The sequence below is a fragment of the Canis lupus genome, chromosome 24 (genome assembly GCF_011100685.1).
Source record: "Canis lupus familiaris isolate Mischka breed German Shepherd chromosome 24, alternate assembly UU_Cfam_GSD_1.0, whole genome shotgun sequence".
Classification (NCBI taxonomy): Eukaryota; Metazoa; Chordata; class Mammalia; order Carnivora; family Canidae; genus Canis; species Canis lupus.
In genome coordinates, this window is record NC_049245.1 from 47,176,392 (window position 1) to 47,202,189 (window position 25,798).

Here is a 25,798-nt window from a genome sequence, read left to right on the forward strand (position 1 = left end):
AGCGCGCGTGACCTCACTGACGTGGGGAACCCAGCGCTGACACAAAACACCGAGCTCACGGAAACAGAGAACCCGCTGGTGGCCGCGGGGCCGGCGGTGGAGACCCGGGGGCACAGACGTGCAGGCGTGAGACGCGTAGTTCGCGTGGCCGTGACCGGGCGAGGCGCCTGGACGCAACCACAGCCCAGGGCGGGTCTGGAAGTTGCTAAGAGGCCTTCAAAGTTCTCATCACAGGGAAAAGTGAGTCTGTAACTGTGTGGTGACAAGGGTTAACCGGCTGCCGTGGTGACCGCTCTGCAGCGTGCCCGATCCTCAAGTCACGACGCCGCGCACCCGGAGCTAGCACGATGCCGAGTACCTAGCACCCCTCGACTCCTTAAGAAAGAAGCAGATGGATCTAAAGGTTTTAGTTCAACATTTTCTTTTCTTTCTTTTTTTTTTTTTTTAAGTTCAACATTTTCTATGTTAAGAAGTAAAATCTCTCCCCCAAAGGAAAAAGAGAAAAACCCCAGTAGCTCTCATAGATGGGATACTCTTAAGCCGTATTTTGAAAACCCCGATAAACCCGTCAACCTTCCGACAGGTCTGATAAAGGGAGGAAACGAAAGAAAGAAACGAAAACAGATGATAAGAGAAACGTACAGCTCACGATGGAATGCTGCGCGTGACGTTACACCCATACGTTTCGAATCCAAAGGACACAATCTGCTAGGAAATAAAAATGACTGAAACGGACTGAGCCGAGCTAGGGAACGAACAGACACAACAAGCATGGAAGGGACGAGAACCGTAACCCAAGATCTCCACTGAACACGTGTCAGGGCCAGACGCCCTTCTAAGCTCTATCAAACTTTTAAGAAACGGGTGATTCAGAGACACCCGGGGGGCTCGGGGGTTGAGCGCCTGCCTTGGGCTCAGGGCGTGACCCCGGGGTCCCAGGATCGAATCCCACGTCAGGCTCCCCGCATGGAGCCTGCGTCTCCCTCTGCCTGTGTCTCTGCCTCCCTCTCTGTATCTCTCATGAATAAATAAAATCTTTAAAAAAGAAAAGAAAAAAGAAACGGGTGATTCCTGTGATTTTTAAACCACTGTGGAGCGTGACCAAGTACGGGTCATTTTCCAAGTATTTTCAAGGTGAATCACAAAACCAAAACAAGACGGCACGCACCCAAGAACCCCACCGAGAGGGCTTTCAACCGGGCTCCGTCACCAACGCAGACACACGGGTGCAGTTAGCGTAGAAGTCCCGGTACGATCAGCGCAGCCGTGGGCCGTTCTGGGCGCCGACCCTGGGCCGCGGGGGGGACGGGGCCCCTCAGCACTGAGGCCCGGCATCAGCACACCACAGTCCCGGGCTCCTCTGGCTGCTTTGTTATTTTTTTTTAGATTTATTTTATTTATTTATTTATGATAGACATAGAGAGAGAGAGAGAGAGAGAGGCAGAGACACAGGAGGAGGGAGAAGCAGGCTCCATGCAGGGAGCCCGACGTGGGACTCATCCCGGGTCTCCAGGATCGCGCCCTGGGCCAAAGGCAGGCGTGAAACCGCTGAGCCACCCAGGGATCCCCTCCTCTGGCTGCTTTGTAAATAAAGTTTTATCGGAACACGGCCAGGCCCGTGCACGTCCACGCGGTCGATGCCACTCGGCAGCTACAGCGCGACGGCAGAGCTCGAGAGCCAAGGCAGGACGCCTGGTCCTCAGCGTGGGAAGCAAGCAAGCGCCATCTGGCCCTTTCTGGAACAAGCCTGCCCACCCCCATCGATGCCGCCGATGAAAAGCCGACGATTACAGGCAGAGAAGAGACCGTCGAAGGCCGGCAGGCGGGAGACTGAGTTCGGGGCACGCCACCTCCGTACGACTGAGTCAGGGGCAAGCACGCCCTCAACAGAACCACACAAGAGGGTTAAAACACCGGCACGGAAGAGAAGAGCCCTGAAGACATGGGGCCGGGAGAGGCGGGCGCGGACAGACGCGTGGGCGAACACCCCGACAACCGGGTCCCCGGGAAAACAGCCGAAAGGTCAAGAGACACTTGAAAGAAGATCCAACCTTACAGATGCGTCAAAGAAACGCTCAAGATGCCAAACGTCAAATGCCGTCTAACCAGGACACCGCCAGCTGTCGAACGCACGGTTACGCCCTTAGGAAGGGACACCGCCTGCCCCTCGGACTGACACAACGTCCCCTGAAACACGAGCCCGGTTCCAGAAACACGGGGCGGGGGTGAGGGGGTGAGCATCCTGCCAGCTCAGCCAACAGTCCGTGGGAGGTGCCCACGGCGAGGACATCTGCGCCTGCCGATGCCGCGGATGTCACTACGCTGCACGCTATTTCTCTCTTTTGAGAGATTTGGCAACTTACGGCCACAAATGTCCCCAAACACGCACATCTTGTGACTCAGAACCTTCTAGGAAATTGTTCTACAGAAATTATCGAGAATTTATGGAAAGTTTGAGCTGCAAGGATGTTTACTGTAGCGGTTTTTTTTTTAAGTTGGAAAGAACTTAAATTTCCAACAACTGGGGGTGACTGATGAGATACTGCATCTGTGCGATGACACGGACCATGAGGTGACGTGTTTACAGGACCGGGGCGGGCGGAAGCACAAAGCAGTGACCACGGCACCCACCCACCACGTTGGCCCAAAACCGTGTGCAGCACACGGAAGGTCCCAGCTGTGGGGAGAGCCATCGCTTGAAAGCGGCGCAACTCCGGGCACCTTTCTGTTCCGCTCTATGCTCACCCGTCCTCTCGGAGGGTTCCTAGCACCGATACGCGGGATTTGCAGAAAAACACTAGAACCGAAACTAGAGTAACCGCGACAAATCCTCCCTCTCTGCGGGGCCTTCGTGGGGCCCCCCCGGCCACTGCTCTCGTGGAGTCCAGGGCAGGACGGGGGCCTCGGGGACACTTACTCACGATCTGTCCGGCCGGCAGCACCTGCTCCCCGGTGTCGTTGGGGGAGAAGGAGGGCACCGCTGAGGGAGGAGACAGCACGCGTCAGCAGGCCCGAAGGCCCCCCCGGACTCACCCCCAGGTCCCCCCAGGCCGACGCCCTCACGGTAGCAGTGCGGGAAGCCAGTGAAGCCCTCGGCGCACGCATCACAACGCTCCCCCGTGAAGTTGGGGCGGCAGTAGCAGCGGCCGGTCAGGTCCTCGCACGTCCCGTCCGTGAAGTCCGACTCGCAGTTGCAGCCTGGGCAGGGGCCGGGGAGTCGTGAGACCCCGAGCCCAGGGCCCCAGGACAGGGCAGGGGCATGAGAGCCAGGCGGGGCCTCCCAGAGCCGCGCGAGGGCCCCCGGGGCACGGGAAGCTGGAGCCTCGGGACACCCCGTGGCCCCACCCGGGCCGACCCCACTCACGGCGGCAAGCGTGGGGAGAGTCGAGGGGGTGGTCCGGGGCCCGGTAGAAGCCGGGCAGGCAGCGTTCACAGTTGATGCCGGTGGTGTGATGCTGGGGGGCACAGGACGGGTGAGCGCGGGACGGCGGCCTGCACCTGGGGCCCTGCCCCGGCCCCCCAGCCCCCCAGCCCCCTCCCCACCTGGCAGTCGATGCACACGCCACCGCCCTGGTACACGTTGTCCTGGTTCTGGCTGGCGTTGCGCCGGTCCACCTCGGGGTCATAGAAGCAGTCGTGGGCGTGGCCGTGGCAGTTGCAGGCTGGAGAGAAGGGGGCAGATGTTCAGGGGCCCCCGGGACCCCGCCTCGCCAGGACCCGGGGCACGACTCACGAACCACAGGGACCCCGGGCGTGGCAACACCAGATGGCCAGAACGGGCCCGGGCGAGCCGCGTGCGGGCACTCACACTGGCACTCGTTGGCACTGTCGGTGGTGGCCGGCTTCCACGGCCGCTGGTTGAAGCCGGGGCAGCAGCGGTCACAGGAGCCCCCACACGTGTTGTGCTGACAGGCACACTGAAGCCTGTGGGGACAACGGGACGGGAGGGGCTCCGCTGTGGACCCAGAGGGGCACCATGGGCCACGCACGGCCTCCCCAGGGCTGGGGGATGGGACGGGACACATGCCGGCGGGCAGGGCAGGGCTGGGGCAGGGGCCCTGGGTGGTCAGCCTGCAGCCCCGGGTCCCCGAGCTGGAGCGGATCCCTCCTCGCCCCGGCTCCCTGGGCCAGCTCCAAGGGCCGGCTCACGTAGCAGCACGAGCTCAGCCAGACGCCCCCGGGCGTCCAGGGCGCCTCCTTAGGGGCCAGGGGCCAGGGGCCAGGAACTGCTTCCCCTTGCAGTGGGGCGGACGCCAGTCGGAGGGCCCGGATCCTGCCTGCCGTCCTGGAGAGCGGCTGCGGCCGGCTTGGGGTCGGGGGCCAGCGGGCCGCAGCTGAGGACCGAGGCTGCAGCCACCTACCGCTGGGAGCCCCCACCCGCCACACGCCTCCACAAGCACCCGGGGCCAGCACCCAGCTATGGCGCTGGGCGTGCCCTGAGCCGGGCCCCGAAGCCAGCCCATGGAGACCCAGGCCCCAGAGCACACGGCTCGAGCCCTGTCCCCCCCCCAGGGTCTGCGGGGCCTTGGGAGTCCACGCTGCTGCCCTGCAAGCGGTGCCTTGAAGGCCCCCAGGGCAGAGGAGGCAGGGGCGGCGGCCCCGGGAGCAGGCCCATCTTCACCCCAGCTCAGCCTGTGCCACTGGGTCGCCGCGTCTGGCTCTGCCGTCCACGTAGTCAGGGCACAAGAAATACCCCGAGCGGGGCCAGGCTGCGGGACCCTACAGTGGGCAGCAGAGGCCCCCGCGAGTGACCGTCCCCAGCCAGGCCACAGACGAGGGGCGGCTAAGGCGGTGGGGCCACGGGCGGCCAGGCCCGCCAACACGATGGTCAGCAGGACCCAACCCCAGGAGCTTGGGAGCAAGTAGTAGAAACTGTAAAATAAGAATGTTTAAGGCGTCTAAAACCTCAAAAATGTGTTGCTCTAAAATACAGGGAGGTGTGGCCAAGGAACCAATGGGAACTTGGATAAACGAAGATAAAATCACTGGAATTAAAGGCAGCAGTCGGGCTACACTGAGCTGGAGGATCTGTGACCGGAGTGCTGGTCCCGAGGCAGCTCAGGAGATGGGGAGGGGGATGCAGGAGCAGCTCGGGGGGCACAGGAAACCGCAGGAAGGTCCCGTCCATGGAACGGGATTCCGGAAGAAAAGAGGTACAAGGGGGAGCCGACAGGCAGAGCTGATGGCCTGGAAAGGGCCTGAGTTCACGACACACACTCTCAAAGTCCTGAGCAACAGAAAACGCGTCCGCTCCCCGACGCCGCAGAGTAAACGTGCGGAGCACCAAGGGAAGCTCCTAGAACCCTCCAGAAGGGGCAGGCAAGCCAGTTAGGTCCTTGACTCCCCCGCCCAGGGTCCTGGCTTCGCCGGGACAGGAGAGGCAGCTGGCTGGGGCCCGGCCCAGGGCGGCCCTGAGCTGGGAAGGGGATGAGGACAGGCAGGGGGCGGGGCCTCACCGGAAGGGGTCTGCGGGGTCCTGGGCATCGCACACGTCCGCGTGGCCGTGGCACACACAGCGGCCGCCGATGCTGATGTCCTTGATGCTGTAATAGTACTGCACCCGCGGCCGGTGAGCGCCGCGCCCCCCCCAGCCCAGCCTGCCTCCCCGTGCCCACCAGCCGGTGGCTCACCCGGCGGGTGACGGTGGGGTCCCGCAGGGCCTTGCCCATGAGGTGGCCCAGCAGCGTGTTGGTGCGCAGGAAGCGCAGGCGGATGTTGGTGGCTTTGGTGAAGTCTCGCAGCAGCGGCGAGTAGGAGAAGTTCATGGCCCCAGGGCGCCCGTTCACCAGGGACACCACGATCTGCGTGGGCCAGAGGGTCGGGCGGAGGGTCAGGCCAGGGAGCGGCCGGCGCCGCACTAGCAGGCCCCGCCCCGCCCCCGTGCCGCCCCGGGGCCCACCTCGCCATTCTCCAGGGGCACGATCCGGGAGTACTCGGTGGAGCAGATGACGTGGTCGTCCCGCGTGATGCGCTCCAGCGTCTGTGGCCCGAACCGCTCCAAGCAGTCCCTCTTGGAGGCTGCGGGAACCGGGCGGAGGGTGAGGGTGCAGGGCCCCGGGAAGGCTCTCGAACATCGCCGCACCCCCATGGGCCGCCCCACCGACCCCACAGGGTTTTGTTGCAAAAAGAGTGAGGCTCCTGGCCGAAGGAGAGGCCACCCCCGGAGGGCATGGCGGGGTGCAGGCAGGAGCCCCAGAGCCCGGCAGGTCTGAACGTGGCCGCCCCACACGGACGGACCCTCCCGGCTTCGCCACACCCGCCCTCTCTGCCGAGAACGGGCGCCCCCACCCCCCGATGGCCCTCCTCATCCCCGACCTTGGGGGACCGTTTCCGACTCCCCTTTAGAGGGCTGCCCCACCCTCACCCTTGCCCATGCAGTTTTCGGGGACGTGTGACCCAGGCTCCCCATCACCGTGATAGGTCACGGAGGTCCCGCCGCCCACCCGGCTCCCTCTGCTGCCGCAGAAGCAGCCGGACCACAAAGCTGGCCTGGAGGGAGCCACGGGGCGGCCCCGGAGCCTCCTGCGCCACCAGCCCCTGGGCCCAGCTGTGCCCCATGTCACGACAGGCACCTGCCTCTAGGAACGCATGCGGGAGGCGGGCGTGCGGGGGGACCGGCCGGGCCGGCGGGGACCCTGAGAGCCTGGTGACGGCCGCCCACCCCAGGGACGCCCCTGGCCGGCCCCTGCCGCAGACTCACAGGCGAAGAACTGCCACGGCTGGTAGGTGCGGCCGAAGTCCGTGGACCGCTCCAGCACCCAGAGGTCCGGCCGAGGCGAGTTGGCGAACTTGATGAGCACGTAGGCCACGTGGAAGACCTGCGGGGCGGAGAGGTGTCGGCCGCGCTGGGCAGAGGGGCCGCCCGCCCCGTGGCTGGGCTCTCCTCGCCCTCTCGGCCATCCGTGGGCTTGGCCTCCTGGGGCCCGGCCGGCTCAGGGAGCAGCCCCCGCTCACTCAGACCCGGGGCTGCTGAGGCCCGCACCAGGGACCCCACCCCCCCGGGCCTGGGGGTGCCTCCCTCCACCCCTGCCCCAGAGGCGCAGGGGTCCCTCAGGCCGGCAGGCCTGGGATGGAAGGGGCAGCTGGGGGTAGCCTGTCCGGTGTCCACCGCAGGTGCCCCACTGCCCCTGAAGCTCTGGTGGCCGGTCCGGGCAGCGGCCAGACGCTGGCCCCAGCTCCCACGGGAGCCTGGCCTCCGCACACAGCCGGCAGCTCCCAGGATGGGGTCCCCGCCCCAGCCGTACCCCGGTCACCCCCCTCATCGTCCTCGGGGCTGACTCAGGACCTGCCCCCTCTCCCCCTGACCGGCCCCCGGCCACCGAGGCCCCCTGCGGTAGACACACTGGGGAATGAGCCCCCTCAGAGCTGGGCCGGGGGGAGCCTGCCAGCCCAGGAGCTGGAGGCTGGAGCATCGCAGGCGGAGGGCACGTCGGGGCAGCCCCGGGCAGGGGAGGGCGAAGCTGCGTCCTGTCCCTGGCCCCAGGGGGTGCTCATGGCTGCCTCTCACCTCCTCCTGCCCAGAGGTCAGCATCCCCGACGCCCCTCTGACTTGTGCCCAGGGGGCTTGGTGAGGTCCCTCCTCTGTCGACCGTCCCCCGGCCCTGCAACCTAGCAGGCCTTAGCCTCGGCCCCCCAGCCCTATCGGGCAGTCTCCTCACGGAAGCCCCGACTATAGCCCATCCACACTGCATGCACGGAGGGGTAATTAAGGGGCCCTTCCAAGAGGCGGCTGCCCCCCAGAGGCTGGAGCACCCTCCCAGGCGCCAGAACTGGGCTCTCGCTGCCAAAGGTACCCCTCATCCAGCTCCCTGGGGATGTGGCACACGGCCAGGGGTTCTCCCATCAGCGCCCAGAGCCCCCAGCCCTGGGCCACAGATCCCAGGAGGGGCCCCAGGTCACTGGGAACAGTCCACCGTCTGGACGACGAAGCCGGCCGGCTGGGAGGCCCACCCTCACACGGCCAGTCGTGCGTGTCTGCTGTGCCCTGCACGCACACTTCCGGGGGTGGCATCCCAGCACCCACCCCAGCCTCAGCCTCCGGACACGATGACCTCAGGGGAGGGACGGTGGTTTCCAGGCCCTGCAGCCCTGAGGGCCTGTGAGTGCTGCCCCCGCCCCCAGCCCTCTGCCCCGAAGCCAAGAGAACAAAGCAGGCAGGCCACCGTCCAGGCTGGGCCCGTTTGGGCTCCAAGGAAACCAGACAGGGAAGACAGCGGGGTTCGGGACACCCCCGGTCTGCACTGGGAGGGCTCTCAGAAGGAGTGGGAGGTCCCGGACATGGGCACACACAGCGGGCCGATGTGCCACCTCGGGGCCAGGGAGGGGCGCCCACACCCCCGCCCCGCTCCCAGGGGCACCCCCAGGTGGGCAGTGAAGTGTGCACCAGCCTCAAGGGTGACATCAGGCTCCAAGCCCCCACTGCACCCTCCGTGGGGCCCCACCGGCCCCAGGTACAGGTCCTCTCTGGCACCTGCTGCCCCAGACCAGCTGGGCCGATCCCAGAGCATTGGGGCCTCTTCAGGGCTGCCCGAGGCCCACAGTCAACCCCCAGCCCCCCTCAACCTGAGGCCTCTGTGGTCATCCCAGGAGAGAAGGCGAGAATGGGGTGCGGGGGAGGGAAGGTCCCGGGCCCCTGACACGCCCGTTCTGAGTCCTGCCCTTCCCAGAAGGCCTGGCGTCTGCAGAGACAGGCCCAATTCAAGCCAAGAGCCGCCTCTGGGGGAGCCTGGGGGGGCACAAGCTTATTCACCCACAGCCAGGCTCTGAGGTCATCATCTATGTAGCCCTGCCCATCGGGGGAGGGGCTTCAGGGCCTGGGGTTATGGACCCTACACCCAGCCTGGCACCCTGGCCACCCCTCAGGCACTACCGGGAGCCCCGGGGACCGCAAGGGACCCCATATGCCAGGACGGGTGTTTAGGGGCGCACAGCAGGGCAGGGCCTGGGCGTGTGCGAGACGCCCACAGGCTGCTGGGGGGGGGGCGCAGCGGTTAGGCCCCCGCCAAAGCCCCGAGGAAATGAAAGGTTCCCGCCAAGCCCCCGGGGACCCGCCCCCGCCTTTCCCCGAGCGAGGCCACCGGGCTGCCCCTCCGCTGGCCAGCGCTGTCCCTCCCCCGGGTCGGCGGCTGGTCGCATTTTTCCCAGCTGAGAGCACTTGCACAAATATTGATTTGAACGCACTGATAGGGCAGCACCAGGGCGGCAGGGAAACGTCCGCCCCCGTGCACAGCACCCTGGGACGCTTGGAGGGAAGGCCCTGCGTCCACCTGTCTGCCACCCAGGCACCGGTCTGTCACAGAGGGGCCCGACACGGCCACCCCCACGCACCCGGCGGTCCCCCCCTGTCCCGCGGTCCCGGCTGCCAGGACCGCACGGCCGCCCTGGACGTGACCTGGGGCGCGGAGCGGCCCCGGCCTCCTGGACTCGGCCCTCCCCCACCGGCCCGCCTGCTCAGCTCCGCTGCCAACTGGGGCTGACCTTTCCCGCTGCTACAAAGTTCTGTGCAGCAGGAAAAAAATGTCTTTTAAAGCAAAAGCCAAACAAAAGCCTCTCGAGTTATTTTTAAAAATCTGGCTATTTTGGGGGCCGGCACGTCTCCAGCACAGCAGCCGGACCTGCCTCTCGGCCACCGCACCCCCGGCCCCCACACCCAGCCTGGCCACGGAGGGTCAGGCCTCCCCGGGAGGGGGACAGGCCCCGGAGACCGCTGCCTGATGGGGGCTGGGGCCAGGGCAGGAGGCCCAGAGGGCGGGGGGCTGGTTCCCAGGCATCAAGGGGGCTGTGTGGTCCTGGGCAGTCACTTCCCCTCCTGGGACAGAGGCAGAAGGAAGACAAACAGCAGAGGTGTGTGGCTCAGGGACAGTGCCTCTCAAGGTGGTGGGATGGCTCCAAGGGCCCCCAGCAGGCGGACACCACCTACCCCGGGGGGGAGGGCAGCCACCCAGCAGGGGTGCCGCAGAGGCCCCGAAGCCACCCCGCACAGTGTGCAGGGCCAGGGCCGGGTTCTGGACAAGGGGAGAGCCCACGAAGAAGACTGGTGCCACGGGCCCCGTGGGGGTCTCTGACGCCCCCAGGGATGGGAAGGGGGCAGGGGGGGCAGCTGGTCAGCAACCTCGTGGCCTCAGGCGCCCATATCACCAAGGGCGGGGCCGTGATGGGCACACCCCGCCCTGGCCCACCTTGGGGCTGGGGAGACCCGGGCCGGCCCTCGTGCCCCGGTCCCGGGGGAGGAGGGAGCCCGCCCCCTCCGCCGGGCTGGGCGGTGTGAATCACCGGGCAGTCTGTGACTCAGCCCTGGCCCCACAGGAAGCAGGGCCCGTGCCGATTCCCGGGCCGGGCCAGGGTCCCAGGCTGCGGCCGGGCGGAGGCAGGAAGCCCCTCCTAGACAGGCGTCCGGGCTTCCCCTTGGAGTGAGCCCCGGGGGCACCCAGACCTCCTGGGTTCCCCCCAGACTGTGGGACCACCCTCAGGGCCCCCGGCCCCATGTCTGCCCACCTCCCAGCACAGACCCCATCTGGAAACCCGGGCAGCGACGAAGACAAATCGGCCGGCGGGGCCGGGGCAGGCGCGTGTCCTCCAGCCCCCCGCTGCCTAAACAAGCACAGCCGGCCGCACGCCGCGACGGGATGACGGGATCCGCACGACGGGATCGGGGCCCTGAGCACAGGCTCCTCGTGGACCGGCGCCAGGAGGGGCAGGGGGTGGGAAGCCACCACGGGCAGGAAGGCACAACTGGGACATGCGGAGGATGCTCGGTGGCTTCAGGGCTCGCTCTGCTGGTCGGGGTGCCCGGCGCACGGGTGTGCACAGCAGGGTGGAGAGGTGGAGGGGACCATGGGGGGCCTCCGACAGGTGTGTAGGAGCCCACTGGGCAGAGTGGAAGACAAGTGTCCTGCACGGCTTAGCACCTCGCCAGCGCTGGGCCGGGGGCCATTCAGGGACACACACCCCCACCCCCCCACCCTCCAAGGGCTGTCTCGGGCCTCCAGCATTGAAGGTTTCAGGCCCGGCCCCAGCCCCGAGCTCCCTGCCCTGTCCCCTCCTCCCTGCAGCCTGGCCCAGGTCAGACCAGATGGTCAATCCTGGGCCACAGGAAGTAGAGTTTATCCCAGGGGGAGCCCCCAAACCTAAACAATTTAGTCTCAGTGAGTGACCCTACGGGAGACCAACGCGTGGGGTTTGAAACCCAGAAAACAGGAGGCTCTGGGGGCTGCTAGGGCCTGGCGGGGACACAGGAGGTGGCAGGGAGGTGTGCGTGCCCAGGGTGAGGAGAGACGCTGGGACGGCCGCGTGCAAGCGTCGCACAGAGGAGCCACGCAGGGCAGGGGACAAACGGCCCCCAGGCCTGGACACGGGTGGCCCCTCTGGCCCCTTGTCTTCTGAGCAAAGGGTCTTGCTCATTTTCATGAGAAGTGGGCCTGACCTGGGGACGTCTACCCCAGGGACGCCACCAGGACCCCCAGCGTCCTCCCCCAGGGAGCCCAGCTCAAGGGCCCACGTCCGGTCCAGCCCCCGCACCTGTCCTGGCTCCAGAGGCTGCGTAACCAGAGCCTGGCCAGCCTGGGCCAGACTTCCTGCCACTTCCCTTGAACAACCCCGCTGACGCTGCCAGGGTGGTGGCCACATGGCCGCGTGCCCAGCTGGGCCAGGACGCCAGGCCAGCGGCCGCAGCCTCCTAAGCCGGCAGGCCCGCAGGCACACCGGGACCCGGAGGCCTGCCCAGGGAGCCCCGAGCCGGCCGGCGTCCGAGGGCGAGCCGCCTAGACCCGGGGCGGGCAGGGCAGGGCTGCACGGGGATCCTAAGAGCCCGGCAGCCAGTGCGCTCTGGGGCCCTGGCCAAGGCATGTCGCCCACACGCAGGGGCTCTCGTCCCCGCGTCCACAGGAGGCACAGCTCACACGTCCGGGCCGTGGCCAAGCCCAACCCCGGGGTCTTGGTCCTCCACACCGGCTCAGTTTCCCCAAGTGCCGGGGGGGGCTCACCCACTGCCCACGGTCAGCAGCTGTGCCCAAGCTTTGCTCCCCGGCACCCCCATCTGGTGTCCTGTCTCCCTGCTGCCCCCCCAAGCAGGGCACAGACTCCTGAGCCTGGCACTTCTAGTCCTCAACCACCCCGGCCTACCCCCCGATGCCGGGGCCCGGTCCCCCTCCGCCCTGCTCCCCCGCCATACCTGGCCTCTCAGGGCTAAGACTTAGGGCCGCCCTGCCCTATCGCAGGGGAAGAACAGCTGGGGGGGTCAGCACTCCCCACCTGAAGCCAGATGTGGGCAGTGTGCCTACGGCGGGCAGGTAAGGGAGGGGACCGCCGGGGAGAGTCCCTCCTCCATGGCCAGGCCCCAGGGGACGTCTGCCAAGGGACAGAGCCCCCACCCCACAGCAAGCCCAAGCTAGCTCTGCCCAGCTCCTTAAGACCCCTGGGCAGGGGGCAGCCCCGGTGGCGCAGCGGTTTAGCCCCGCCTGCAGCCCAGGGTGTGATCCTGGAGACCTGGGATCGAGTCCCATGTCAGGCTCCTTGCATGGAGCCTGCTTCTCCCTCTGCCTGTGTCTCTGCCTCTCTCTCTCTCTCTCTCTCTCTCTGTGATATCATAAATAAATAAAAATTAAAAAAAAAAAAAAAGACCCCTGGGCAGGGGAGGCGGGGGAGGAGGGGGCTGGGACCCCATGGTGGAGCCCCTGGTCGGGGCAGCTCTCATGAGCCAGGATCTACCCCGGGCGGTTAGAGACGACACCCGCCTTGCCCCGGGTACAGGGAAGGGGAGGCTCAGGCTGGCAGGAGGACCCAGGAGGACCCCCCGGCAGGTCCCTGGGACTCCGTGTGGGGCCCCCTCCTGCACCCCTGAAGGAGACCCACTTCTGGGGCTGGCACCCAGCAGTGTCCGGCCAACAGCCTGGTTCTCTCAGGTCTGAGGGTTCCCGGCCAAGGTCCACAGACAAGCAGGGCAGGGAGCCAAGGCCCGGGGCTCCCCATTGCCCGTCCCAGCCAGGACTTTGTCCCGGAGCCTCAGTTTCTCCATCTGCAAAATGGGAAGGAAGGCGGTTCCACCGTCCCCCGCCTACCATAAGACGGAAAAGACCACAGGGGACAAGAGGTGACTCAGGGCAAGAGGGAGCAGGCTCCTTGGGGCCCCCACACCCCAGGCAGACGGACACCTCGGGGACCAAGCCCTACCCTCCCGGTGCCCACTCATCAGGCATGAGCTGGGAGCTGTCACGCAGCCCACCTGCCCCCTTTCTGTTCTCCTGGGGGCAGGAAGGCCCCCTGATGCCCAGTGCCAGCTGCCTCCTCCCCCTTCCCGGGGAATCCGCTCCAGATCCCAGAACAAAGGCTGCTGGCTGCCCGCCACAGGGGGTGTGCCCAGACCCACTGCCCGCTCAGCCTCGCTTCCTGACTGAAGCCCAGCCCCACCCCAGGACCATGCCTCAGAGGACTGCCTGGCCCCAAAGTAGGAAAACCCCGTACGCGGCCAGGATCCCAGGCTCTGGCCCTTGGGCCGTGCTGGCCTGGCCAGGCCCCCCTGGCTCAGCCTGTCACCCTGTCTGCACCAGGAAGTGGGCTCACGGGTCCTGCCCTGGGGCCATCCTCAGGACACCACCAGACAAAGGGGTCCTGAGGGCTCAGACCCGGTCGCTACAAGGGCCACATTCTAGACCCCCAAACACATCCTCTGGTGCTCCAGCCCCAGTGGTCTCTACTGCCCAGAACCTTCCCTGGTCCTCTTCCTACCCTATGTGGGGCTTCTCTACTCCCCAACAGGGCACCAATGGACCCGGTTTCCATCCCCAACCCCAGCAAGCAGGTGCACCCTGAAGGGACCTGTCGTTCCTCGGTGGCTCAGCTCAGAGGCTACGAGCTCCCTTTCCACGGGGGTGAGGAGCATGTGGAAAATCCTCTGGGAGCCCGTCTCGGCAGGAAACATGCCCAGGAAGATTTCTGTCACCCACAGAGCTCGAAACTGGGTCCATCTGCCCTGCCCGACCCCACAGCACATCGGCGGGCAGGGGCTGTCCTCCCTCGTCCCCCAGCCCCATCCAAGCGGCCCCTGGAGAGGAGGCAGGGAGGGATGGGGGTGGAAAGAGACTCCAGTGGGCAGAAAAAAGGAAGGAGGGGTGGGGGAGGGAGAGGAGGGGGGGGAGGGAGAGGTGTGTGGGTAAGTCGCTCTCCCTCCAACACGGCTGGAAAGGACCCGTCTCCCCTCCAAGTCCTTTCACAGTTGGGGTTGCCTCCATCCAGGTGAACCACCCGGTGGGCGTCTGCCGTTGCTGAACCTCCATCCCGCTGTCGCCCTGATGGCGTTAGGAGAGGTGGGGACGTTGCTGGAAGGACGGGCCCGTGGGCAGATTTGGGGACTCCCTGCCCCTCCAGCCTGGGGCCACAGGCCTGGTGGGGAGAAGGTGGGTGGTGAGGGGAGTGGGCTCAGATCCCGGCAGGTGGCCTGGGCCCAGGATTGGCTGTTGTGCCCTAGGGAGAGGCAGCCAAAGTGCAGGGGGAAGGAGCTGGGGGGCGGGGGGCTCCCTGCCCATGGGTCCCCAGCTGGTGGCAGTAGCAGGCCAGTGAGGGGGTTCACGGCACCCGGTCCTGACTCAAACTCAGTGAGGCACCGCAGGTCACCGGGACGGGAGGGTCCTGCAGGCCTGGTGGTGGCCACTCCCCGGCTCGGCCTCCTCGACCTGCCCCCACCGCAGCCCGGCGGCAGCGTGACTGCTGGCCCGTCCCTGGAGGGGCCCGGAGGCCACTGGGAGCAGGACGGAGGCCACTGGGAGCAGGACGTAGCCTGAGGGAGTCCGACCTCGGCCACATCCAACACGCCGGCTCCTCGGTCACTGAGAACCGCCTGCCCCCTCCCCCTGCCCAGGGCGTCAAGGGCCAAGGGGCACACAGAGCCCAGGCCTCCCCAGGCGCACCTAACCCCAAGGTGCCCCCCCAGCGCAGGTATTCCAGGAATGTCCACTTCCAAGGCCGCCTCGTTCCTGGGGCCCCTCCCACGGCCGCCAGGCAGCGCCAGGCTCTGCGCGAAGGAATTCCTCCAAGTAAACACCCGGCCTCCCGCCGCAGCCGCCGCCCCTCTCCCTAACCCCCTCCGCAACCCACCAGCCACCCCTCTCCCTAACCCCCACCCGGTGCGCCGCTCCGCCCTCCTCTCCCCTGCACGCAGCAGGGGGAGCTCCGGCCGCAGGGGCGAGGACCCTACCTGGCCCAGGTCCAGCGTGACGTTGACCTCGTTGTACTCCAGTCCCCGGGACAGTGGCGGGCTCTGCCACCAGCGCTCCGTGCCGTCGATGGCATTGCTCACGGGGTGCGCCCTGTTGCTGTTCGCGGCTGTGCAGATGTCGCAGTACTGGCCCTGGGGGGGTCGGATGGTCCAGGGTCACCCTCCCACCACCACACGGGCCTCCACCGCCCCCCCTCGCCCACCGCTCCCCCGTTTGCTCAGCAAGCACGCGTCGAGGGCCCACTACATTTTGGACTCAGGGGATACCGCTCGTGGGAAAGACGGCCACAGGCCTCGTGGGGGAAATGGGGAGTAGGGAAGGAGGGGAGCACCCTCTTTCAGTGGGAAAATCCCTGCGGGCCTCTCGGAGGAGGTGGCATCTGAGACCTACACTGCAAGTGGAGGGTGTGCTCCAGGCAGATGGGTTACCCCTGCGGGCCCGGGGCCGGGAAGAAGCGAGGAGCACACCCCACACAGGCCAGTGGCACCGCGAGGGACAGGGCCGCTCCAGGGGGACGTCACACTCCTGCACGGAAGGCCCAGGAGCACCAGGGTGGGAGCACCAGGCAGGGAGCACCAGGCAGGGAGGGGCGCAGGTGGCTAGGACGGCAGGCCCCCTCCCCCACAACCCTGGTGGCAGGCTCCCACCCAGAGCCTGGATTAGGGCCTCCAGAGAGTCGGAATTAAGCCGTTCCGGCAGCCTGTGGGGAGAGGCCCCGGAGTGGAGGCTGCCCAGGCGAGGCCTGGACCTCCCGGCTCTGGCGCTTCCGAGCCCTGGGACCAGGCCAAGTCACGGCTCGATGAGCCTCAGTGTCCCCATCCGAAGAGTGGGGGTAACGCTGGCACCTGCCTTGGCCACAGCAAGATGAACGGATCCCACACGGGGCCTGGCAGCTGCTTCTGTCACGGACCAGCCACCTGCTGGAGGCCTGTCCCTAGCAGGGAGGAGCAGGTGCTGGGAGCCCGGGGGCGTGGGGGGCAGCGGGGGGTGGGTGGGCAGAGCTGGGCCCTGGCCGCCCGCCGAGCAGAGGCCCAACCCCCACCCCGGAGGAAACCAGACCTGCCATCCCTCTGCACACAAAGGCAGCCCTCTGGGACTTGGCATTGACGGAGGCCCCAGAGGCCGCGTCTGGGAAATGTGGCTGCCCCACCCCTCCCGACTTCCCAGGGGGCCAGACCTCGTCCTAGGAATTGGAGGTGGGAGCGTGGGAGATCCCTTGCTCCCCCACTCCCAGGCCTGGTGGCCACGGACACCCCACAACTGCACGAAGGCGGGTCTGCCCGGTGAGACCACATGCGCCGGCCCCGGGCACCCAGCCGCCCACGCAGCAGGCTCCCAGGACCCCTTGTGCTAGGTGCTCTGGGTCGCCCTGTCTCAGACCTTGTTCCTGCCAGCGGGCTTTGGGCTCTCGTCTGCTGTCCTGTCTCAGCTCAGATGTCACCTCCTGCGCGGGGGCCCAGAGCTCTAGACCACCCAGGCAGCTAACCCGCCGACCCCCACGCATCACCCTCCTTTCTTCATCCTATCACAGACCTGAAATTCTCCAGTTCTTAGTGATTCTCAATTTACTGCCCCCCCCCAGGGGCCTAGAGCTCGGGGGGGGCTGCCCCCCCTTTACCTTGCCCCCCCCCGAAGCTGCCACACCTGGGGAGTGGAGCCGGGAAAGGAGCATACTCCGCGCAGGCTCCACTGCCTAGCTCAAACGTGACCCCCAGACCGGAAGCCGGGCTCTGGCTCCCAGGATAAACAGAGGAGGAGCCCAAGGGATTGCTGGAAGCACCACAAACATGGGTGTGAGCCATCAGGGGCCTGGGGGGCCGAGGGTGGTAGCAGACCTTACAGGACTTACAGGACGTGGGCCTTCCAGAAAACGCCGCCTGTGGTCAGACCCCTGACCCCCCAAGCAAGCCCAGGCGGAAGCTGGGTGCACGGGCCCAGGAAACTTTCTGCTCGGGCCCACCCAGAGACTCAAGGAGAAGTGACTCTAGTCCCCATGAAAGGTGACAGTGGGCATCTCTTGGTGACATGGGCCTCCCGGCCGGCTGTCACCCTGACCTAGATCACAGTGGACAGTGCTGGGGGAACCAAGCTCCCTCCACCCTCCGCCGCAGAGGGTCCTGCCAGGAACAGAGTAAGGAAATAGGGAGCAACGGTAAGGACGTCCCCTCCCCGTGAGTCACCAGGCCGGTAGCTGAGCCCCCGACTTCCCCTGCGGGGCGCAGGGCCAGCCCGGAATTCCTGCAGTGCCCACCTGAGGTCACGGCGCTGCAATGTCCCCGGGGCCCTCTGTCTGCTCCGGGGCCCACAGGACCACTTCGCCCAAACAGCAGGCCCCACATGGGACACCCCGCTAGCCTCTGCCCCCTTCTTCCGGGGGCCCGGGGAGCTGCTAGCCCCTCTGCTCAGGCCCCACATCCTCTGAGACCCCAGGCCCGTGCTAGCCCAAGACTGAGCTCCTGGGACACAGAGGACGTGGGCGTCACCTCCCCGGCCCCTCCTGCCCCAGCCCCTCGGCTCCAGCTGGGGCCTGGCGGCAGCGCCTTAAAGGCCAAGACAGTGAGCAGGTCCTCTGTCCCCCGGGGCCACGCGGCTGTCCAGCTAGTGTCCAGCAGCTAGTGCCCATCCTTGCACACCTGGCGGCCTCCGGATGAGGGCCACAGTGGAAGCTTCCGGCTCTCCCCTCTCCTGCCCAACCCTGAGCTGTGGGGGCAGGGGTGCTGGTGCTCCAGGGCTCACTCAGGAGCACCCTCCCCCGTGCTCCCTCCCCTGTGACACCATGTTTGTCAGCGTCAGTCACTGGGTCAGTCGCTGCATAGCCCGTGGCTTCCCGGGCTCCTCAGCCCAAGCTCACGGCCTCAGGTGATGCGGGCTCTCGCACTGTGCCCATTTTGCAGGTGAGGAGCCGCACCCGTAGGGCGAAGCACAGGAAAGGGGCTCTGGCCCCGGGGCCCCAGGCTGCTCCTCTAAACACAGTAAGGAAGCCCGCAGGGATCCAGGCGGCGGCGCTGGTGCGAGCTCAGAGAGGGCCCAGAGAGCTGGGAAGACGGGCATCCAGGGCCCGGCCGGCCCCCCGTGCGGCAGCTCTGGACACCCCCACCCACACAAGCTCCTTCCCACCACCCAGACCCTCTGGTGGCAGCTGGGTCAGGCTGTCACCACTTGCCCCAGCCGGCTCCTGGCCTGGCTGTGGGGGTTGCAGCAGGTGTCCACAGTGCAGCTTTCTGAGCCTCAGTTTCCCTATCTGAAATGTGGGCTTGAACGTCCAGCTACGCTGGGCTCAGATGGAGCACACAGGTGAGCCCATGGGCGGCACGGCTCTGTGGCGCCAGCTCCCTGCTGGGCTCCGCTCCTCCCCACGTGGCGGGGCCCAGGGCAGCGGCGGGCAGGCAGTGCAGGGGGTCCAGCTGAGGCTCCTCCAGCTGAGGCTCCTCCGGTAGTCACCCACCCTGGCTAATCCGCCTCCAAGTGCCCTCCTCCCCTTCCCCTGCCTCTTCAATAGGAGGGTGATGACTCAGGTTACAATTGCCTTGGGGCCCCCATTCTTCCTAAGGCTCGGCAGGGGTGGGGCGACGGGCCTAGTATGGGTGTGAAGGAGCCCCTGGCGCCGACCCTGCCCCCCTCCAAGGGTAACCTAGGAGGCCTCACCAGCCAAGGGGCCTCACGGGATCCCACACTCAACCGAAGTCCAGAGGGTCTTCACAGCCCTGCTGTTGGTCAGGTGTCCCTGCCAGGTGATGCCACCTAACCCACTCGCACCTACAGACTCATGGCCGGGTGGGCCCGCCTTCCGGGGGGTCTGCAGGGGTTGCAACCCCATCTCCCCAGGGAGACTGAGGCCCACAGAACCCCCCCCCCCCCCCCCCCCCGCCCTCGCACCTGTGGGGCAGAGCTGCTGCCTGGGTTTGCATCTGCTCCCACCCCGGTTAAAAACACCCCTGCTGGCCGCCACCCCGCACACCTGGAGGGTGCGTCACCCCAGACGCGGAGGAGCCACTTCACCCTCTGCTGGGGCGGGAGAGCCTGCAGGTCTGGCCCCAGACTCGAGGAACGCCCGCCCCGCGCCCTCCGCCCGGCAGGTCCCGGCCCGTCCCGGGCAAGGCGGAGCGGGCGCCCCCTCCCCCGCCGGGGTCCTTCACCGGGGGGCGCGCGCCTCCCTCGCGGAGCCGCCAGGCCGAGCCGAGCCGGGTCCCCTCCGCGTCCCGAAGCGCGGGCCCGGGCCGGTCCGCACCTGGGCGCCCGGCCAGGCCCCCGCCCCGCGCCCCCGCCCCCGCCCCCGCCCGGGCCGCGCTCACCTGGATGGTCTGGTTGGGGTCCCCGCCGGCCACCGGGCCGCCCACCAGCTTGCAGTAGAGGTCCTCGGTGGGGCGCGGGGCGCCGCGCGCCGAGGCCTCCTCCCCGCAGGTGGCCGACGCGGAGATGCGGGCGCCCTCCGCCAGGTTGAAGTAGGGCGGGTGCAGGCTGAGGTCGCCGCCCGCCGCCGCCCGCGCCCGCGCCGCGCCCAGCAGCGCCAGGCCCGCCAGCAGCAGCGCGCCCCCGCCCCGTGCGCCCCCGGCCCGCGCGCCCCCCGCGCCCCCCGCGCCCCGCCGCGCGCCCGGCCTCGCCATCTTCGCTCCCGGGACCTCGGCGCCGCGGGAGCCCGGCGGGAGTGCGGCGGCCGCTCGGCTCGCCCCGCCCGCGGACGCCAGGCCCCGCCCCGGCCCGCCCGGGCGCCCGAGCCCCGCGCCCCGGGGAGGGGCGGCCGCGGGCCTTAACCCTTCGGACCCCGGCGCGCCGGCCCGGGAAGGGGCACCTGCTGGCCCGGGGCCAGGCTGTGGGGTCGCGCCCTCCCCGCGCCCCGGTGCCCCGGCGGCTCTTCCCAGCCCGCGGCTCCGCTCTTTGTTTCCCTAACTTCGGGCACCTCTTGGCGGCCGAGCGCCCCCGGCGGCCCCGGGGCGGGCGCTGCGGCGGCAAGTCAGGCCCCTCCAAGGGCCCGGCCGGCTCAGCCCAGGGCGCCTGCCCCGCGGGAGCCGGACCGCTCCGGGGACCTCCGCCGACCCTGTGCAGCCTCCCGCGGGCCCCGGGCTCGCTCTGCCCCTGCCCGGCGCCCCGGGTCGGCCCCACTGTGCAGGTGACGGTGCGCTCCCACCAGCCTTAAGTGGCCTTGCCTGGGGGCCGAGGGAGTCGGAACTACAGCCGGATAGAAAGGCCCGGCTTGGGGACCCCATGCGTCCCTGGCTCCAATTCCTTTTTTTTTTTTTTTTACCTTATTTTTTTATTTATTTATGATAGACGCAGAGACACAGGCAGAGGGAGAAGCAGGCTCCATGCAGGGAGCCCGACGCGGACCCGATCCCAGGACTCCAGGATCTTGCCCTGGGCCAAAGGCAGGCGCGAAACCCCTGAGCCACCCAGGGATCCCCTCTGGCTCCAATTCCACCCTGCCAGCTCCCCCCTGCACAGACTCGGCTTTTAATTATTCTAAAATAGGGAAACGGATCCCAGGGCCTCAGATACAGGTGCCCACTGCGGGCCCCGGGGCCAAGGGAGGATGCTCAGAGCCTGCGGGCGGGCGCTGGGCAGACGGGCTGCAAAGGACCCGCGAGCCCCTGAGCGCGGTGGCCGGCTGGGAGCCCGCCCCGGTGCCCCAGGTGCCTGTGCTTGGAGCCATGGACTCCACCATCTTCGGTGCCCGCCAGCCTGCGAGCCCTCCCGCCCTCCCGCTCGGGGCCACTCCCCCTGCTGGGCAGGCCCCCGCTTGCCGGAGGATGCTTGGGAAATGACACAGGACCCAGAGGCCGGAGCTCAGGGTTGTGTCCCAGCTGTTTCTGTGTTCAGGGGGGCTGTGGCCACTGGGTCTCCTCCCCTCCGGCTCCTAGCCCACAGCGGCCTCATGGGGAGCCTGGGGGGTGAGGGGGGCATGTGCAGCTGCTGGGCTGGCAGCTCCCCGCAATTCTCCGAGCTAGGCCAGCTGGGTGTATGTCCCACGTGGGACCCCCGGGACAGGCCTGGTGGCGGGTGAAATGAGTGCATGGGGTGGCGGCCAGCTGGTCCCAGTGGGGTCCTGCGGCTGCGGCCCTTCCGGAGGGTTGCACCACCACCTACACCCCCCTGGCCATCCCTGGCCTCTGGCAGGTCCTGTTTCTCAAGGAGCTGGCGGCCCTTTCTGCTCTGAGTTAGGAAATACGCGGTGGGGATGACCCTCCAGCCCGCCGGGAGGATTTCGTAACTTTTCTTTTAGTTCTACCTGGGGGAGCGGAAGGAGGCGGTTACCTTTGTAGGGGAAGGTTTGAGTGGGGGAGGAGCTGGCCCGGAGGGTGGGCGGGAGTCGGTGGGGGGCGGTAATCTGGAGTCCCGGAGCCCACAGGCCAGCACAAGAGCTAATTTATGATCCCTGGCGAGGGACAGATGGAAGCCACCTCTGGGCAGTAGCAGAGTTCCCAGATGGGGAATTTGACCTGTCCCCACCCCGTCCCCCCTCCTGCCCAGAGGTCCTCCCCTGCGCATCACTGCACTGCGCTCTGGACCCTGGCCCCCCTTTGATAGCTCGGGGTCCTGATAGCTAGGGAGCCTCCCAGCCCACACCCTCACCCCAGGTCAGCTCCCCCACGTCCCTGGGGGCGGCAGAGGGGGAGGGTGGGTGCCCTTTGAGCCCCCTAGCGGCCAGGCCTCCGCCATCCGAGGCCCCAGCAGGCGGGAGAGAGGAGAGGCTGCCAGAGAATGTGCCGCGTCAGCCGGGGCGCCCGGTGCGGGGAGGGTTAATTAATCCGGGTAGACGCTTCCCGGCAGACAGCTGCCCCCGGAGCAACTGGTGGCTGGGAGTGGGGGGGTGAGATGGGCAGAGGAGAATGTGCCCACCCTGTGCCCCCACCCCGTGCCAGCTGGTGTGCCCGGGGAGGGGGCGGCGTGGAGGGTGGATTTGCTGCCCCCGCCAGGCTGCACAGGCCTCACGGAGGGGCCTCTGGGGGCAGGTGGGCAGGGCCGGCGGGGAGGCATCTCTTCCACCTTAGCCCCTGCCCACGTGTCCAGCCAGTCACCCCCAAGTGGCCCATCTCCCTGCTTCCTGACTCCCAGGCCGGCCGGCCACATTTCCTTCTTATAAGTGGGGAAACTGAGGCCAAAACTGGGGGTCAGTCAGGAGGGCAAGTTAGCAAGGAAGAAGGACTTGGTCAGTCATTTCCTCCCCCCACATTTATGGGGCACTGCTGACGCTGGCCCATGAGGAAGTGTCCCCCTGCAAGGGGGCGGGCAGCCAGGGGCCGGCATTCCATCCCTCTGTCCAGGGTGGGGGTGGGGGAGGGGCGGGGTGGGGGAGGGGCAGATTATCCGAGGAGTGAGCTCCAGGGGCGGGCTCGGAAGAGCCTGGCTTCCTCCTCCCGCCCAACTCTGACCAGCACCGGCCAGGCCCCTCTGCACCCAGCCGCAGGGGAACTGGGACTTGAGGAGGTCGGAGATGGAGATGCGTGTGGGGGTCCTCCTGGCCTGGACCTCTGGCCCCCAGGGCAGGCCCCTCCCCCGGCTCAGAGGCATCCCCAGGAGCCCCCTGCTCAGCCCATCCTCTGGGCAGATGAGTGTGTGTGTGTGTGTGTGTGTGTGTGTGTGTGTGCAGGGCACACCTGCGTCAGCCTGAGCCTGAACTCTGGAGCCGGCCTCTCTGGGAAGCAGGGGCCTGGGGTGCCGACTCTGTCCACACGCGTGCCCCAGGTCACACGGGTGCCAGGCAGCTGTGCTGGACCTCCCGGCCCGGCCCACACCCCTGCGAGAGGCTGCAGGCAGCGTGGAATCCGGTGTGAGGGGAGGAGGCCCCGCAGCTCGGCCGAGGGAGGCCTACAGGCCCCGCTGCCCACTAGGGAAGTGTGTCTCTGTGGGAAGAGGGCCTGCCAAGTGGCCCGCGCCCTGGTCGGGAGTGGGGGTGCTCCCTTTCTGAGGGCTGCTCTGATGCCCCTCCAGGGAACCCAGCTGGCGGGAACGTGGGCAGCGGAGTCTGGTGGCCGCCCTTGGCTGTGGCTGAAGCCAGTCGTGTGGGAGGAGGACGGGGACCAGCTGGGCACCCTGCAGTCTCACAGCTGGGAGGAGGCCGCGTCGGGAGGTCATAATCCCAGCCCAACAGAGGGAGTTCCCGGTCCCCTTGGGCCACTGCTCAGCCCACAGCCTTCCTGGGGCCTTTAGTGGGTACAGCCCAGAGCTTAGGAGCTCGGGCGAAGGTCAGCGGGCAGGGGACGGGCCTCGGGAGCGGGGGCCTGGGCCCGAGGGCGGGAAGAGGCCCAGAGCATCGCTGGGCCCCTCCCCTAGGCCAGGAGCACCCCTTTCCGTCCTGGGCTACCGCCTGCGTCCACCCCGCACGAGGGCCGCTGCTCAGAAGGATGGGGCCAGGTGAGAGCCCGGCATTCCCGGCATGAGGAGGGCCCAGGACGGCCCCTGCTGCTCTGGCCGGAGCACCTGCCCTCGGCCCCCGCCGGCCCCCACTGGGCTCTCCCTGGCTGTGAGGCCCGCGGTCCCCCAGGCTCTGAGCGGACCCCGAGCAGGAGCAGGAGCCAGCGGCCCGGCCACTGCCCCTGCTCTGGAAGCCTTCCGACCCCAGAGCTCAGGAGGGTCCCGGCTCCCAGGCCGTGCTCCTCAGGGTACCTACTGCAGGCCCGGCCTGTGGGCGTCCTGATGGTGGGAGGTGGATCTGCACACCAGAGAGGCCATAGACAGGCTCAGGGGTGTTCAGGGGCCAGGAGACTAGGGCTGGCCAGGCCCGCAATCCCAGGCTCTCCCAGGACGGTTCCCAAAGCTCCTTCCCCTAGTTAGGCTTGCCTTCTTCCCAACTGATGCCCTGGACAGGGAGGCTGCCCTATAAAAGCACATGACCCCAGGATGCTCAGAAATACGGGACTTCATGACCCTCCGCGGCATGAGGCAAGTGACATCAATGTGCACGGAGTCCTGGACCAGAGGATTCATTGTCCAGGGTCCAGCCTGGGTGTCCCCTTCCCACAGCCTTGGCGACTCCGGATGAGTGTAGGAGAGCCCTTCTCCGAATGACACGGAGCTGCCTGGTTCTGGGAGATGCACCATTAGCTGGAAGGAACCAGAAAGCTCAGCACTGCGAGAGGCTGCTTCTGTGGGTTGGAACTCTTACGGCTCCACGTCGCTGCACCCCGTCCCCCCAGGCCACTGGGGGCTTCCACTTGGCTCAGAATAGGAGCCAGACCCTCGCCGCCCAGCAGGCCCCTCCGTCCAGTCCTTGCTGAGGAGCATCCTGCTTCCCTCCCCCTCACGGGGGACTTTGGCCTTGTCACCCCCACCTGGGACATCATGGAGCCCCCACCCCCTTGTCTGGCCGCCTCCCTCCCTCCCTCCCCGCCCCAGGTCTGGACCCTCCAGGAACCACCCACGGAGCCAGTGGGTGTTGGGCTGCTCTGATTTCCCGGATTTCTTCATTCTATTAAATGAAATCTCAGCTGTGTCCTGCCCTGTTGGCCCCGCCGTACCTCCAGGCCTGGTGAAGGGCAGGTGCCAGAGAGCGGCCACGGTGTGCATGCGACAGCCCCACCGCTCTGGCCCCTGCCGGGGGGGATGTCGGGGAGGGGGCATCTGCGATGGGCCAGGCGTCTGCATCCCTGCAAGCACCCCCCACCCCCGTGGCCTCAGGGGTCAGCTTCAGCAACAAACCTCAGGCCCCACCTGATGGAACGGGGAGGGAGGGACAGGGCCGAGGGCCGGCTACGTCCAGCATCCTTGTGTCTGGGAGAGAAAGGAGGCCCGGTCCAGTGATGAGGGTGCTCCCAGGACCCCAGCCCCATGCACCTTTCTTAAGGGTGGCCCGCGTCAGGGCACCTCCTGGCGCTTGCTGGGCTGTGTGGTGGGGGTCCAGGCGGTGGGGAGCCCCCAGGGTCACGGCGGCCACGGCGGCCACAGCAGTTCCTTGGTGCCGTTTTTATCCTACTTGCCCTTTGGCCCCAGTTTTCTCGCCACCCCATCTGCACCACGTCCCTTTTGCACACCCCAGCCCGGGCGGCCCTGGGGAAGCCAGGTGAGGGGAGCCCGGGACGGTGCCCAGGGCAAGGCCTGCCCCCCTGCCATGGCAGGACCAGGCTCCAGCAGGCCCCTCCCCAGCCTCCATCCTCGGGGCCTGGCCAAGCTCTGGCTCCCACGGGGGGCGGGCGGGGTGAGGGCTCTGCAGCTTCTCCAGGAGGTGCCCGCAGACGGCCTTATATGGCCAGGAGTCCTCGGCCCAGGAGGAATCTGATCCCCCGGGAAGGGCAGGGCCAGGGCTGCCATGAGCCAGCCTCTGGGAGCACCTCCAACAGCCCCCAGACCCCCACCACTTCGGAGGGCGCAGGGTAGCCCCGAACCCTCGCCAGCTTTGGGAGCTCTGCTTGGGGCCCACCTGCTGCTCCCCATGGCCGCGCGTCACGAGCAGACTGCCCTGAGCCCTCCCGGGTCTGCCGTCGCGGCGAGAACGCGGCTCAGCCCACCCCTCCTGGCATCGCACAGGCCACACGGGTGCCCAAGGCTGCGGCCCTGCTCCGGCCCAGCCAGCAGGCAGGCGGTCCCCACCAGGGTCCTCCTCTACGTTGGTGGCGGGGCCTGAGCCCAGTGCCTCCCCCAGCGCAGCGGCGGGGTCC

General features: G+C 67.6%; 1 protein-coding gene across 2 annotated transcripts in view; it reads right to left on the reverse strand.

The window, feature by feature from the left end:
* LAMA5 (laminin subunit alpha 5) overlaps window positions 1–19,833 on the reverse strand; it is a 45,774-nt gene extending 25,941 nt beyond the window's left edge. For both annotated transcript variants that reach the window (XM_038572779.1, XM_038572778.1), the window contains exons 1-11: window positions 19,502–19,833; window positions 15,188–15,340; window positions 6,701–6,818; window positions 5,900–6,018; window positions 5,631–5,801; window positions 5,457–5,554; window positions 3,809–3,924; window positions 3,544–3,662; window positions 3,365–3,455; window positions 3,064–3,198; window positions 2,918–2,980 (exon numbers count right to left, since the gene is read on the reverse strand). In XM_038572779.1, coding sequence (XP_038428707.1) covers window positions 2,918–2,980; window positions 3,064–3,198; window positions 3,365–3,455; window positions 3,544–3,662; window positions 3,809–3,924; window positions 5,457–5,554; window positions 5,631–5,801; window positions 5,900–6,018; window positions 6,701–6,818; window positions 15,188–15,340; window positions 19,502–19,813 — 1,495 coding nt within the window. In that variant the 5' untranslated portion in view covers window positions 19,814–19,833. The remainder of the gene's footprint in view (window positions 1–2,917; window positions 2,981–3,063; window positions 3,199–3,364; window positions 3,456–3,543; window positions 3,663–3,808; window positions 3,925–5,456; window positions 5,555–5,630; window positions 5,802–5,899; window positions 6,019–6,700; window positions 6,819–15,187; window positions 15,341–19,501) is intronic.
* Window positions 19,834–25,798: the final 5,965 nt, after the last annotated feature.